The sequence below is a fragment of the Sphaeramia orbicularis genome, chromosome 24 (assembly GCF_902148855.1).
Source record: "Sphaeramia orbicularis chromosome 24, fSphaOr1.1, whole genome shotgun sequence".
Classification (NCBI taxonomy): domain Eukaryota; kingdom Metazoa; phylum Chordata; class Actinopteri; order Kurtiformes; family Apogonidae; genus Sphaeramia; species Sphaeramia orbicularis.
In genome coordinates, this window is record NC_043979.1 from 3,983,410 (window position 1) to 4,000,110 (window position 16,701).

The 16,701-nt window shown below is 36.3% G+C and overlaps 1 protein-coding gene across 1 annotated transcript in view; it reads left to right on the plus strand.

Moving 5' to 3' along the window:
• Nucleotides 1-16,467, plus strand: part of slc16a10 (solute carrier family 16 member 10) — a 69,238-nt gene extending 52,771 nt beyond the window's left edge. The window contains exons 4-6 of the mRNA XM_030127773.1: nucleotides 6,094-6,237; nucleotides 8,682-8,910; nucleotides 15,857-16,467. Coding sequence (XP_029983633.1) covers nucleotides 6,094-6,237; nucleotides 8,682-8,910; nucleotides 15,857-16,077 — 594 coding nt within the window. The 3' untranslated portion in view covers nucleotides 16,078-16,467. The remainder of the gene's footprint in view (nucleotides 1-6,093; nucleotides 6,238-8,681; nucleotides 8,911-15,856) is intronic.
• The last annotated feature ends 234 nt before the right edge of the window (nucleotides 16,468-16,701 follow it).

The window sequence follows — 16,701 nt, forward strand, 5'->3', positions numbered from 1 at the left end:
ATAGACTGTTTTACATGAAACTGATGGTGATGAGATGACAGTAATGTATGTACACAGAATTTTACATTCTCTTTTGACATTTTTAGAAAATTGGTTTAGAAGTTGCAACACGTTTGTACTCATCACAAATGTATGCTAATATTAGTGTTGTGTTCAAAGCATGGGTTGGTCTCAGAGCTGTTAGCACGGCTGTAACTGTCTGGTTTCACTCCAAGTACTCTGCCTCTAACTATAGGGTTTGCTGTTGCTAGCTTCTGCTCCCTTTAAATAAAACCAAGTGCTTGATGCATCATCTGCAGATTTAGGTTGAATAGGTTATTAAAGGTGCACACGCTGGATCTAAAACATTATTGATGTGTGTCATAGCTGCATCAAATGCATGTGTTTCTGTCTTTGTGCGTCTTTGTTAGCAGGGTTATACTGTTCTGTGCCACATGACCATCCACTGAACTTTGAGTTGAATTATTGCGTGTGTTCCTGAAAACGTGATCAAACACATGCACGCCCTCACAAAGCAAACAGAAAAACATCCTGTTGCAGTGTCTGCTGTGCAGCTCTGATCAGTAATAGAACCAAGCACCTGATTAAAATAGCATTACCTCAACCGCAGCTGTGGAAAGGTGCAGTGCAATCACATTCAGATGGAATGCGAATGAACTGAGCGGCCAGTGACGTATGTTTAACATAACATAACAGGATGGAAGCTTAGACTGAAAAAAGGTAACTGATAAATCAGTTAGACTGATCTCTTTGAACATAAAGTAAAGTTGTAATGCTTTCCTTTTTTCCTTATTATTATTATTTGTAAAGAGTAAACTGATGCAGCACCACCGTGCAACTGACAGGAAGCCTAAAACTCCTACGTAACCGACACGACTGAAGCAATGTGTGACCACGTCAGAGCTCTATAGGAACACTGTCAACATAAAGTAACAGACTCTACGACATGTTTTTAATGTGTCAGTTGTATAGCAATGTGAATCACACTCGGTAGGATTGATCCATCTGAGCTGACAATTCTTATTTAGGATTATTAGGTTTGTGTTTTTGTGCGTCTGTGTTTGTGTTTTTCTTCACCACTCACACGTCTGGTGTTGTTTTGCATCTCGGCCACTTGACCTGGTCATCACCAGTCAACACAGTCTACACATTGCATCATAGTACATTCCAGTGAGCTACTTATATCCTCCCGGAGAGAAAAAAATAAACCAATGGAGTGTGTTTTTCATCTGCACTGGTGTGAGAAAGATAGGCCTACCTTACTTATTTGAGGTACTTATAGAGTATTTTACTGAAGTATTTTCATTGTTTACTACTTTATATGTCTATCTACAGTTACTTGGTCCTTTTTATTTTAATCATATACTTATAACATTTCATGAATCTAACAACATCAACATGCGTGTACTTGTAAGTGATAAAAACAGAATATTGTAAAACCCTATAACAATATGACACTGAAAGAAATAATTCTGCATTTTTACTTTTTATATTGTTGTTGAACTTTGCTAGAATTCTTCTGTACTTCTGGACTTGTACAATTCAATCCTAATCATGGATGTGTTGGACTGAGGGCAGACTAGAGGCCACAGTGATTCCCTACTTATTCAAACATTACAAAGTGTATAATGTGAAGCTAGCTGGTTAGCATTCTCAAAGTATATCTATGGTGCATTGACATGCTTGGCATAATGTCAAAACTGTAATTTGATAGCCAGTTTTAGTTACTTTTTTAATGTTTTAAAGTAGACATATTACAAAAAAGGTCCTTTTAAATATTCAATTTGTAAGATCTGAATGTGCATATATGAAGTTTATGTTGAAGTCTGTGCTGTGCTGGGAGGTGGTTATATGTTAATGATAGCTAACTCCATTTCTTTTTTTTCCAAACTTAGTTTATTTGGAGTTTTGCAGAAATCGGGCAATTCAAACACTGTATCATATGTGACAAAACAATTGAAATGACTTGTTGCACTGTTTCCATTTTTTTTTTTTTTTTTTACATGTATACAAAAACAAAACAAACAAACCCAAAAACAACTACACCAACCTTCTCCATTAACACAAAAAAGCCTTAAAAGGTTCACATTTAACTAACTCCATTTCTAAACAACATCCATCATAACTAGTACTGATTTCTATGTGGAAGACTTGAGTTGTTTTTTATTTCACAAAAACATTTCTCCTAATTTTCCAGAGATCTTCAATACCTCTGTTATGCCCCTCAGCATCTGCAACAGCTAGCAACACAGTTAGCTACCGTTAGCTTAGAAACAGAGTTAGACACCAACAATCAGCTCCAAACACAGTACGAAGCTGCCTCAGCAAATTAGCGAATCTTATATAAACAACATTTTAGTAAAGACACTGAGTAGACCACTGTGACTAATGACAGAATTCGTTTACTGAATAGCAGAACCAAAGATCCTCAGTACACAGGGATGGTGCATTAAGGACGTTAAACGGTTCACCTCCTGTTTAAGAAGGCCTGATCACAATTAACAAAAAAACCATGTGGATGGAGGAAAATAGATTAATAAGAATTAAATAAAAATAATAATACACTAATACCTTGTTTTATTTTCTGGCAACTAACATTTTCTTTGTCATAATTATCATTTGTTTTTTTTGTTTTTTTACTCATTTTACCTCTTTCAGATGAGACTTGTGTTACAAGATCATACCAGTGTTTGTTGCTGAGACTTAATACAATGTTAATTTTGTCCTGACCTGTATAACTGACAAATGCCATTTTAACATAAAAATGTTAAATAGATATGTGACCTTTTTTTTTTTTTTTTTTTTATAAATGTGTTTATTGTTTTGTTTTTTTTTGTTTTTTTTCTTTTTTAAACACAGACGTAAAACAAAACACAGGCTGGGGGTGGTCAGAAAATAAATAAATAAAATTATATATATGCATATACACACATATATACATATGCACATGCACATATCTTCTAGACCACAGGTGTCAAACATGTGGCCTGGGGGCCAAATCCAGCCCGCCAAATGGTCCAATCCGGTCCATAGGATGACTTGGTGAAATGCAAAAATTACACTGAAGATACAGACCTGATCAAAATCTTAAGACCAGTTGAAAAATAGCTAGAATTTACCTTTTGCAAATTTGGATCTTAATGAGGTTTTAAGTAGAGCTACAATATACAAAAGCAAGAAGGGGGAGTGAGACAAAAAGCACTTTGAAAAAGTAATTTATTGAAAACAACAAGTAAAATGAAATAGGTTGTTTATCAGCTGATCAAAAGTTTAAGACCGCAGGCTATAAAAGCCAAAATCTGCTCAAAATTCTCATTTTCTGTCGGGCATTCACACGGTCATGCCCTCCTGACGGCTAAAGCTCAGAAGCTTTCTCTTCTTGAACGTGGTCAGATCGTCGAGCTGCATAAGCGAGGCCTCTGGCAGCGTGCCATTGCTGCTGAGGTTGGATGCAGTAAGACAGTCATTCTAAATTTTTTGACAGATCCTGAGCATTATGGAACAAAAAAGTCAAGTGGTAGACCCAAAAAAATTACACCTGCGCTGAGCCGGAGGATCTGATTGACTGTCCGTCAAGACACAGGGCGGTCCTCCACCCAAATGAAGGCCCTTACTGGTGCCGACTGCAGCGCAATAACCATCAGACGGCATCTGCAGGAAAAGGGTTTCAAAAACAAAAAACAAATTCAAAGACCTCGTCTCCTACAACGCCACAAAACTGCCCGTTTAGACTTTGCCAGGAGCATCAAACATGGGACACTGAAAGGTGGAAAAAAGTTTTATTCTCTGATGAGAAAAAATTTAACCTTGACTGTCCAGATGGCTTCCAGCGTTACTGGCATGACAAGGAGATCCCACCTGAGATGTTTTCTACCCGGCACAGTGGAGGGGGGTCCATCATGGTCTGGGGTGCTTTTTCATTCAGTGGAACACTGGAGCTTCAGGTGGTGCAGGGTCGTCAAACGGCGGCTGGTTACGTGCAGATGTTGCAGCGGGCGTCCCTCATGACTGAGGGCCCTGGTCTGTGTGGGAACAGCTGGGTTTAAAAACAGGACAACGCTGCAGTTACCAATGCTATTCTGCCTGCTACTAAATGTTTTGTGTATTTGTAATTGTAATGTAAGTTGTAACGCACATGTGTAACTAACAAACTGACAAACTGAGGCATAATACTGTTAAAATTGCACTTGTTATTCTTAAGACATTTCAAGTCGTTCATGTTATTCATATTTTTACAGAAACTTTTTTGATATAAAAATTATCATAATATAATTTTACTTTTTTCACTGGTATTATTTTACTGGTTCGGCCCACTTCAGATCATATTGGGATGAATGTGGCCCCTGAACTAAAATGAGTTCGACACCCCTGTTCTAAACTATACATATGAAAGGTACAGTACAGTATACAATACAATGGAAGCTGGGTAGAAAGAAAATGATTTTTATACAAATACTCTTGTCATTATAGCAGATATATTCACGTTAATTTATTCAAGGAAAGGTTTAGATATGTGACTTTTGGAAAATGGACCCAATATTCACTTGAGTGAATTTAGGATGAAATCGTTGGTTGAAATCTGTAAGTCACCTTTACTTCTCCTATTGAAATGAAATCCACAGAGGCTCCTGAAGGGGCGGGGCAGAAGAGAAACCATGTGACAGTAAAAGAGGAATGGTGGTCCAGTTGATCTGTCTTGTTCTGATGTGTCTTTAGTATTAAATAATCACATCTGGCATCCCTCCAAAAATGTTATCGTCAGGGGTCTACACTGATTGGGTGTGTGTTTCACATGCTCATTACCTCAGCTGATCTGCTGATGCGCAGTTTGTACCCATATACACTTTGGATGATACTATGGCCTCATGTTAACCTCTTAGATATGGGAATTCCCTCCAAGTGAGACAATCCTAAATACAGACAGTAGTCTTGTTGTTTATCGACAAAGACAATAATTCATCCAGGGTTTTTTCTGGAGATTGATGGTCATAGCAGTTTGCCTGGGGCTCCAAGTAACAGTGGCAGGACTCCACACAGCAGGTCAAGCTCTTTCCTTGGCCTTCACAGGCTGTACGTTCTGGGTAGAGTCTGGCAAGGAGTCTGGAAAACAAATATCTGGACTGTTTCTCTCAATTTGAAGTAGAGTCTTGTATTGGGTGGGAGCAAAATAAGAAGATAAATGTGTGCGTTAAAATATGGACAGGGCTATGTAAGATAAGGGTACTGAGAAGTACAGCGATAGAAGCTGTAAACCTTCTGGCCTAAACATTGATGACTCCAGTCCAGAGCAGGGAGGAGGCTGTGTCTGGAAAACTGGGAATCTGTGGAATTGCAAAACAGACCTCAACATTTGTGAACACTTTATAACCTCACATACTGTCTGATTCCTGTAAAAGTCAGAGTGATTAAATGCTACCAGTATTATTATTTATATATTTATTTTTTAAATTATTATTATTTGTAGTAGTAGTAGTAATAGTAGTAGTAATAGTAGTATCTATCTATCTATCTATCTATCTATCTATCTATCTATCTATCTATCTATCTATCTATCTATCTATCTATCTATCTATCTATCTATAATTATTTATTTATTTAGTATTTTTCTTTTATTTTGGGTTTTTCCCCTGTAAGTCGCTTTGGAAAAAAGTGTCTGCCAAATGCATAAATGTAAATTTTAAATGTATGTTTATATGTTTATTCACATACATATATGCATTTATATACAGTCAGACTCATTTTGAAAGAAGTTGAAGTATAAATATTCTCCCACCATTACATATTCTTGACATAAATTTTTATATATATTTATAGCAGTATATATACACAATATACTTACTGGCCGATGCATGTTGCTAATTTTCATTATTTTTATTTTCCAGGATAATGTCAATCAGCTGTGGCGTGTTCAAAAGCAATGTTGTAAACCTGACCACAGATGTTTCTTATTTTGCTGGTGGTTTATGTACTGGCCTAGGGTTACGTTTTGTGGTGTCTTTAATGTAACTGTCTCTATTTCAAACCAGGCTTTTTGTTTTACTGAAAACAGGCATAACGTTTCCCACACTGACACACCTGTCCTTGTTTCCACAGATGAAGCATGTCGAGGAACGTTTTGGAGCGGACGCCAATAAGGAGGTTCTGCTCATGTGCATTGGAATCACGTCTGGTGTGGGTCGTCTTATCTTTGGCAGAGTAGCGGACTATGTTCAGGGAGTCAACAAAGTCTACCTGCAGGTGAGTGTTTTCCCATGGACCGCTCTGAGTTCATATGGAGAACTTAACATCATTAATGGTCAGATTATCCTGAACTTGAAGGGAAAATCTACACTGATAAGAACCTTTTAACATAGTCTTACATATCCACATATATCTCCATATAGATCTGATACTTATAATAACCTCCTAAGACCCAGCTATGGGTTTTCTGTCCACATTTGTGGACAAGAGTTTCACAACTTTATACAAAAAAAAAGAAAACTGTCCACCACAAAGGATATTCCATAAAAATTTTAAAAACTGCATCTGAAAAAACTGTTGCATCATTATGTTTCCAATATAGGCACTTATTTAATAAAAACAAAAAAGCTTGTACTTTGCTGACATTTCCTGGGTTTTAGGAGGATAAACAGTACCTGCTATAGGTACCTGCTATCTGTGTTGTTTGGCTAATTGTTGGACATTGGTGTATTATATTAAAATGATTAAATACGTACAAAAGAAAATGCAGCATAAAACTTGCCATTTTCAGTGTGTAGTTACAGCTGTGTGTTCTTTCATGCAGCAAAGCACACTTAAGCACATAACAGAAGGAAGGACAATGATAATGCTGCCTCTGCAAAAATAGGGAAATAGACTTCCTCCATTAGGGTAAAGGTTATAACAGAAGACGTGTGGAGTCAAAATGCATTAGGTAAGCACTGGGTCATATGTTAAATGCAAATGGGTGGCCGTCTACCCAGGAGGTAGAGCAGGTCGTCCAATAACCGAAAGGTTGGCAGTTTGAATCCCGCTCTGTCCTGGGTCCTGAATCATGGATCAGTAATGTAAAGTGCTTTGGGTGCCTTGAAAAGCTCTATACAAATCTAATCTATTATTGTTAAATCATTATTTCTTTTATGTCTTAAGGTGATCTTTGGTCTTGCACTGCAAAAATCTAAATCTTACCAAGTGTATTTTTCTCATTTCTAGTCCAAATATCTCATCACACTTAAAATAAGACATAATCACCTAAAGAGGAACTTTTCAGTAAGATTTGCTCAATTCAAGATTTTTTTGCTTAATTCAAGCAAAAAAATCTGCCAATGGAACAAGTGAAAATTATCTTAGTAAGATTTCTTGAAATAAGATTTTCCTATTGTCTAAAAATCAGTTCTTATATCTCACTGAAAAGTTACTTTTTAGGTGATTATGTCTTATTTTTTAGTGTGATGAGCTATTTTTTTTCTCCAAAGTTTTTTTTTTATTGAATTTTTATATTATAACAATCATAACTGTGCAATTGAATGTGTATAAAATTTAACAACATAGTTATGTATCCCCCACTCTAACAGAGTCCCAACCCTGATGCACCTCATACTCCAACAAAAATATATAAACATGCACGTCCAAAATGAATACATAAATTAAAATTAATTCATTAAAATGAAATAAATATATATCCTTAGTTACAATGAGAAATTGTTTGTTTCCATCTTTTTAATATATAATAAGACAGGCTGCCACATTGCATAGAATTTGGCTGCATTGCCTCTTGAGGTTTATCTTCTTTTCTCTAATGCCAGATAGTTTATAAGGTCTTTAATCCAGAGGTTGAATGTCGGACGATTATGATGAGATCAATTCACTAGAAATGAGAAAAATATACTTGTTAAAATTTTGATTTTTGCAGTGTGATAATGGAAGAAGAAGAAGAAAAAACTATGTAAAAGACACAAAAGACAAAAAAAAATTAACAAGACAAATGGCACAGAAGTTGCAACAAGATCAACAAAAAAGACTAATGAAAAATTACCTAAAAGACCCAGCAAGATAGAAAACAATGTCAAATGTAAAAAGACACAACATTACAAAAGACAAAAATAATGCGAAAGGTGTAACAATACTTAAACGATGTATACGATGAAACAAGACGAAGATATGACAAGATGGAAAAAAACAAGGATGAAACAGGATGAAAACAATGAGAAAGATGCAACAAAAATGACCTAAAAGTCGCTCATTTATTTTTCTGGTCAATATCTTTATTGAGTTTTTCATATAGCACAAAAAAATAAAAAATAAAAAGAATAAATACAAATATAAAGCAAGAGGCTGGAGAGACATGAAAGGAAGGTTATTCCATGTGTAACAAAATTAAAGTACAGTTTCTGTTCCTTCACATACACACATATATGTCATTATGAGCAGCATTCATAGACACAAACAGGCACAGACAAGCACGTAAACAAAGAGTGGTGTATTAGACAAAAACAACCATAACAACAAAAACAACAGGGGGTGGGGCCTTATCAAAGCCGCTCATTTACAGTTTAATTAGATCTTTATGAGTAAATGTTATTGTTTTATCATGTGATTAAAAAAACAACCCCAGCAGTAGAACCCTGGCTGGATGGTTATCCAAGTAAACAAACAAAGACAAACCCAAGCATCATTTCTGACCTTCGTCCTCTTCCTCCCAGGTGGCGTCCTTCTTTGTCATCGGCCTCATGTCTATGATGATCCCTCTGTGCAACATTTTCGGCGGTCTGATCGCCGTCTGCCTGCTGATGGGACTCTTCGACGGCTGCTTCATCTGCATCATGGCTCCTATTGCCTTCGAGCTGGTGGGTTCTAAGGACGTGTCCCAGGCCATCGGCTTCCTGCTGGGCCTCATGTCTGTGCCCATGACGGTCGGACCTCCTATTGCAGGTAAGACATTAGGGACGTGAGGCTGCATCGCTGCACCAGATACAACAGGAGTCAGTAGCAGCAGCAGAAAGTACTGAAATGCTTTTGAGCAACACATTCATGGTAGTTGATCTCTTATGGTTTTCTCATACTTTACTGCAGTACACCACATTATTATTATTATTGTACATATGTGTGGTAAAGAGAGTTTTGAAACCGTTACTTATTGAAACCAGGGACAGAAAATATTCATGTAGCTCTAAACCAGGGCTCTCAAACTCCTTTTCTTTCAGGTTCCACATTCAGCCCGATTTGATCTCCAGTGGGCCGGACCAGTAAAATAATAACATAATAACCTATAAATAATGACAACTCCAAATTTTTGTCTTTGTTTTAGTGCAAAAACACCTCATTAAATTATGAAAATACTTACTTTTATAAACTATTCAAACAAAAAAGATGTGAATAACCTGAAAAAACTGAAATATCTTAAGAAAAATAACTGCAGTTTTAACGATATTATGCTTCAACTTATCATTTTCTACATGTGCATTATGGATCGGATCTACAAAGACACTAAACACTGAGGAACAGGCAGAAAAGAGTTAAAACTGTGCTTCATTTTCTTTAGACTTTTCAGGTTCATATTTGTTCAGGTTATTCACATTTTATTGTTACAGGATAGTTTGTAAATGTAAATAGTTTCACAATTTAATGTTATTCTTTGCACTAAAACGAAGACAAAAATGTGAAGTTGTCATTATTTATAGACATAATGTAATATTTTTTTCACATCAAACTGAGAAGAAAATACGGAGTCATTATTTTTTGTAGGTTATTATGCTGTTATTTTACTGTAGGTCATATCGGTCTGTATGTAGAACCTGAACTAAAATGAGTTCGACAGCTTTGACTGTGGAATTTTTACACTTTGCAAATTCATCCCACCTTGGAACCTTTGGCGAGATGCATTTGGCCCCCGGGCTGCATGTTTGAGACCCCTGATCTAAACAATAAGCAGAAAATGCTCAGTAAGATAATTTTCAACAAAAACAGTGGAAGTAGAACAGTGGGTGAAGGTAAATCAGCTGTCATATTTGTTATTTTTGCTTTATATGAATACTTTTTTCCGTTCTACTAAAGTTAGCTTTTCCACATTTTGGATCCAAAAAATATTTTAAAAATGAGAAAAAAGAAGACCTTGAGTCTCTGCTGATCCCATACTCTACTCCTGAAGAGGTCAGATATTCATCTCCAGGTCTATTGCGCCATCTAGTGTTTAGTTTCTGCAGTAGACACACATATTGTATGTCACAGGTGTCAAACATGTGGCCCGGGGGCCTAATCTGGCCCACCAAAGGGTCCAGTCCGGCCTTTGGGAGGAATTTGTGAAATGCAAAAATTTCACTGACGATATTAACAATCCTTTTAGTTCAGGTTCCACATTCAGACCAATTCAATCTCAAGTGGGTCAGACCAGTAAAATATGATTATAATAGCATAAAAATAATGACAACTCCAAATTTTTCTCTTTGTAAATGTAAATGTAAATATTTTCATGTATTTACACTACAACAAAGTATAATTCTGCAAAAAATGTGAATAACCTGAACAAATATGTCTTAAGAAAAGTAAAGACAATTTTACCAATATTCTGCCTGTTACTCAATGTTTTGTGTATTTATAGATCCACTGTGATCTGTAAGTTGTAATGTACATGTGCAAATGATAAACTGAGGCAGAATATTGTTAAAGTTACACTTAATTTTTCAGTTTGTTCATGTTATTCACATCTTTTGAAAGGATAGTTTGGAGCTGTAAACCTTTTCATAATGTAAATGAACTTTTTTCGCTTTAAAACATCGAGAAAAATTTGGAGTTGACATTATTTATATATTATTAGGATGTTATTTTACTGGTCCGGCCCATTTCAGATCAAATTTAGCTGAATGTGGAACTGAACTAAAATGAGTTTGACATCTGTGCTGTATTTAATGGAAGTCTGCAGGCCAGCGGTAAACAGACACACATTAGTTTCCCATCATATAAATCAGTATTTGTAACATCTGGCAGGTCATATGAGCATCATGTGGAGCCCAGACCTGAAGGACAAGGATTCCCTTCTGCTTCAGACAGAGGGCTTTATGAAAGACTTTTAGCCCCTCCCACAGGACGTCATGACATCAGAGGTCAGGGTCAGCTACGGGTCCAATGCAGCATTAACCCTGGCATATAACGAGGAAGGATGTAATGATCTACAGTGTTTGGTCATGTGATTTCCAGAGCAGAACTGCAGAGCCAATCAATGTTTATTCACTCAACTTTTCTAGATTTATTTTATTTATTAGTTAATTTTACAGGGACAATGTGCATTCATCAACATGACTGTACATGTACAGTCATGTACTCCAGGACTGACTGTACATGCTCCAGGAGGATTCTGTTGGGTTTCTGTAGAATTGACTTAGAGTCTGGTTTTGACCAACTCTATATATAAAATGTCAAGAGATAACTTTTTTGTGATCTGGCGCTATATAAATAAAATTTGATTGATTGAGTGATTTAATTGGTTTTCCCCTGTAAGTCGCTTTGGAAAAAAGCGTCTGCCAAATGCGTAAACATAAACATAAACACATAAACATGTACCAGAGTTAATATGATGGTTATTTTTCATCTGTTGTTCCTGGACAGATGTTAGAGAGCTATAGTTTATACCTGAAGTTCTGAACTGGTGCCTTGGTCTGTTTGGGCTGCTGGTCTGGTATCAATCAATCAATCAAATGTTATTAATATAGTGCCAAATCATAACAAAAGTTATCCCATGACACTTCACATATAGAGCCAGTCGAAACCAGACTCTTATCAGTCCATTTTGTCCATCGCTGCCAAAATCATTAAATGTTTTACTAGTTAACTGCTCAAAGAAAGTACCTGATTCCTTTGCCATCAATGGACAAAGTCAATGAAACTGCAACTGCAGCTATTGATTATTTTTACAATCGAGTAATCTATCCATTTTTTTTAATTATTATTTGATTAAATAATTATTTGAATAGGTTAAAAAATGTGTAAAAATGTGAAACACACATGTCTGAAAATGACAAACAACTTGTCGCTTAGTCCAGAACCAACTGAAACTACAACCATAAAAAGTATAAAAGTAAAAGGATATATAAAAATATCCATATAAAAATAATAACAGTATATATAAAAATATTTAGAGACACAAACCAGTCAAATAACATCTATAAACAGTATGTCACTACAGTCTTCAGTGTATTTGGATCCACCTGACAAACACCTGAACATGGAACTAACATACAACTGGAAAAAAAAAGACTAATATTTTTAATATTTGTGTGAAGGCTTCAAAGTTTAAGGGAGTGAGTGATGGTTCCACTGTAGAAAAGTCAACATATAGACATTTTCTGCCTTCTTCTTCTCATCTCTTCTGTTGTTTGTCTTGATCCTGGCGTCACGTGTCACAATAAGTGTCCATGTGAAACACAACAGTGGAACTAATGTTTACCAGCGTCGAAATTAAGGAAATGAAGCTTCTATTCAGGAAAACCATAATCGAATATTTTCTTAAATTGATTTGAGTCAGTTAATCAATTAATCATTAAAGCTCTAGTCCACAGTAACACCGTTAGTTTTCATGAACTGTAGTAAGTCTGAGTCTCAGTCAGAACATACTGTGAAGCGTTAACATGCAGCCTTCATGGCCTATAAAGAAGTAGTTTCATCATTACGCTGATGTTTAAATTTGTGTTAACCTTCTCTTCTTGGACCAACCAGAATCACGTTAACATCATTATTATATACTAGCGCATTATTATGTACTAGCCCGGATTTTGTGTGATGTCCGAACACACAGACAGAGTCCACTTCCCTTTAATAATATAGACTAGTGCATGGACTCACAGGATCCACAGGTTCTACATGTGGTCGTTTTTCTGCTGTTGTGTATTCGTGCATGCTGTACCGCATTTGTCCAGCAGTCACCGCCAAAGCGTTCTGGGTATAGCAACGTCATTGTAAGGCTATTGTTTTCAAAATTACTAATATCTCCCGAAATATTGGTCCTGTCAACTTGCCGTTTTCACTAGTCTGTTATTGACCAAAAATACATAAGTATGACAAACTGCAGCAGTCAGCTCTGTATGGATTTACTGTGAATCCCCAGACACACACACACACACACACACATATCCACACACAGAGGCCACTTGACTTTTATAATATATATATCATGGGAGTCAAACTCATTTCAGTTCAGGGGCTGAATTCTGCTAAATTTGGTCTGAAGTGAGCCGGAACAGTAAAATAATAGCATGATTATATATTAATAATGTTAACTCCAAACTTCCTTTACATGATGAAAATGTTTACATCTATAAACCATTTTTAAAACAATGTGAATAACATGATCAACCTCAAATTTCTTAAGAAAAACAAGTACAATTTTAGCAATATTCTGCCTCAGTTTATCATTTACACATGTTCATTACAACTTATAGATCACAGTGGATCTACAAATACACAAAACATTTAATAACAGGCAGAATATTTTTTTTAACCCTTTAATGCGTGAGTTATTAAAGCATTAATCAAGATTTTTTTCCTGAGTGTTTTTATTCCTCTAGGCATTAAGAAAACAATGCAATTGAAAATTGTTTATGAATCTATTTTTCATGGAGTAGCAAACATGTCCACTCGGCTGGACACCATGCATTTAATTTTTAAAGTAAATAGACGTATTTACTGAGAAAACTGTTAAGTAAAAACATTTTTCATGCTGCTAATCTGATGTTCTCTCACATTTTAACTTAATCTAATGTTAGCCATTACTCATTTCATGGAGCTAATATGCAAAAAAAAACAACAACAACTTTTTGTGTAAAAAAAACAAACAAAACAAAACCAAAAAAACCTGTTAATTACAGTCTAATAACAATAACAAGCAATTGATTTCCTCCCAAACATATCAGTGCAGATTGGGTTTATCAAGAACAGCAAAGTTACTGTAATGGCCTGAATGTCAGTGTATTATGGGATGGTGCATGAGCATCCACTGAGTCGGCTCATATGGAACTAAAACCAAACCCATAAATATACAAGAGAACAGCTGTAGAACAGCTGTCCACTGTAGGGAGCACTGTGCATGAAAGGGTTAAATTACACTTCTCTTAAGGCATTTCAGGTTGTTCATATTTGTTCAGATTATTTACATTTTTTGGGAAATCATAGTTTGTTTTAGTGTAAATACATGAAAATTACATGAACATGTTTACATTTACAAAGAGAAAAATTTGGAGTTGTGAATATTTATAGGTTATTATGATAATATTGCACGGATCTGTATGTGGAATCTGAACTAACATTTTTGTTAATATCCTCAGTGTAATTTGTGCATTCACAAATTCATCCTACAGCCGGATTGGAGCCTTTGGTGGGCTTCATGTTTGACACTCCTGATATATAGAATGTGGTTTGCCTTATCGAGCCCTTGTTATTTATTTTAATTTTTAAACCTTCTGTTTATTGGTTTTTGTTATTTTTTAACATATATAAAAAAGAACAGAGTTTTGTCATATGATACAAAAGTCCACCATACACACAAACAAGCGGAACAACCCCCCCCCCCGGCACACATCCCCTCCAAATCACAGGAAAGATAAAAATAAACAGTAAATAAATACAAATAGAAGTACAAAATTTCCACTTTAAATGTTTAAAAAAAAAATGCATAACAAAATACTCAGTCAAGAGAAACATGAGAAACATGACAGATTGCTCTGTTAACATAGATCAGAAAAGGAGTCCATGTCTTTTCAAAAGTGTTCGAGGCTCCAGCTAACGTCAAACAAATTTTGTCCAGTTTGAGAAAATAAAGTACTTCCTTGATCCATTTTGAGAAGGCTGGTGGAGATGAGGATGTCCATTTTAACAATATAAGCTGCCTGGCCAGTAAAGATGTAAATGCAATCATGTTGTTATTAGCAGAGGTAAATTTAAATGGAGCAGGTACAACGCCAAACAAAACAGTAAAAACATTAGGAACAGTTTTCTTTCCTGTTACCGCTGACAAAACATCAAAGATTTCCAACCAGAATTTATTTAAAGATGGGCAACCCCAAAACATATGAGTACAATCTGCTGTAGCCTGTTGACATCGATCACATAAAGGAGACACTGTACCAAATATTTTTGCCATCTGAGCTTTGGTGTAATGAGCACGATGCAGAATCCTACTGTGAGTGAAACCATGTTTAGCACAAATTGATGACCTGTGCACCCTTCCTAGGATCTTGTCCCACATATCGCCTGAAATCATCTTTCCCAAATCTACAGAGTGGGGAAGCAAAATTTACAATATTTTGAGGCAAGGATTGAAAGACAGTGTATGACCAATTAGTTTATTGAAAGTCATGAGAATTTATTTGCCACAAGAAAATGTACATAATAGAAAATGTTTTTATTCTATGTGTCCTCCTTCTTTCTCAATAACTGCCTTCACACGTTTCCTGAAACTTGCGCAAGTGTTCCTCAAATATTGGGGTGACAACTTCTCCCATTCTTCTTTAATAGTATCTTCCAGACTTTCTGGTAATAGTTTTGCTCATAGTCATTCTCTTCTTTCCATTATAAACAGTCTTTATGGACACTCCAACTATTTTTGAAATCTCCTTTGGTGTGACGAGTGCATTCAGCAAATCACACACTCTTTGACGTTTGCTTTCCTGATTACTCATATGGGCAAAAGTTTGTGAAAAGGTATGGATAATAGTGTTAGGTATGATTATGACATCAGTATATGTTTGGGTTCAAAACAACTGACGTAGTGCCTGCTGAGAAAAAACAACTAAATGTTCATTGTAAATTTTGCTTCCCCACCCTGTATCTCCCAAACAAGCCCTTGTTATTAAAGTCATCTTTCCATTCCTGTCTGTGTTCGTGTCCACAGGCTTCCTCAGAGACAGACTCGGTAACTACAACGTGGCCTTCTACCTGGCCGGCATCCCCCCGATCATCGGAGGAGCCGTGCTCTGTCTGATCCCATGGGTGGAGGCCAGACGCAAGAGGAGGGAGAAGGAGGCCATGGCCAAAGAGCACAACGTCACCCAGAGCATGTTGGAACACGACAAAGCTCAGGGAGAGTCCAAAGCCGGAGAGTCCATCCTGTAAACACAAACAGAGACACACAGACTGAGGCTGCTGCTCACCAGCACTGTTAACACCTGTGTTTTTAGACGAAATTGTAATGACTGCCTACAACAGGAGAATGTCAGTGAAAGCCAAACATATCAGTCAGAGGAACAGGCTGAAGGTAACATGAATGTGTTTTTTTAAACTATGCATTTGTTTGAATTAGACTGAAATGATCTTACAGCAGTCAGACTTGAAGTTTGATGAAAATGAGGAAAAACTGCACATTTTATATTTGTAACAAGGGAATGGAGGCATGCTGTGCTTAGTCTGAATGCAGTGTTTAGGCAGTGCAACTCCCAAGTGTCACACCTCGTATTCTGACGCAGACCCCGCTCAGTTTCCAACACTACCACTTAGTTTTAAACACGTACACTACCAGTCAAAAGTTTGGACTCACCCTCTCATTTAAATGGCATGAGGTGGACCACAGATGACCAGCAAGTGCTCAGCGTCTCTGGGAACTCCTTCAATCAATCAATTAGTCAAATTTTATTTATATAGCGCCAAATCATAACAACAGGTATCTCATGACACTTTATATATAGAGTCGGTCCAAACCAGACTCTAAGCCAGTTTACAGAAACCCAACAGAATCCTCCA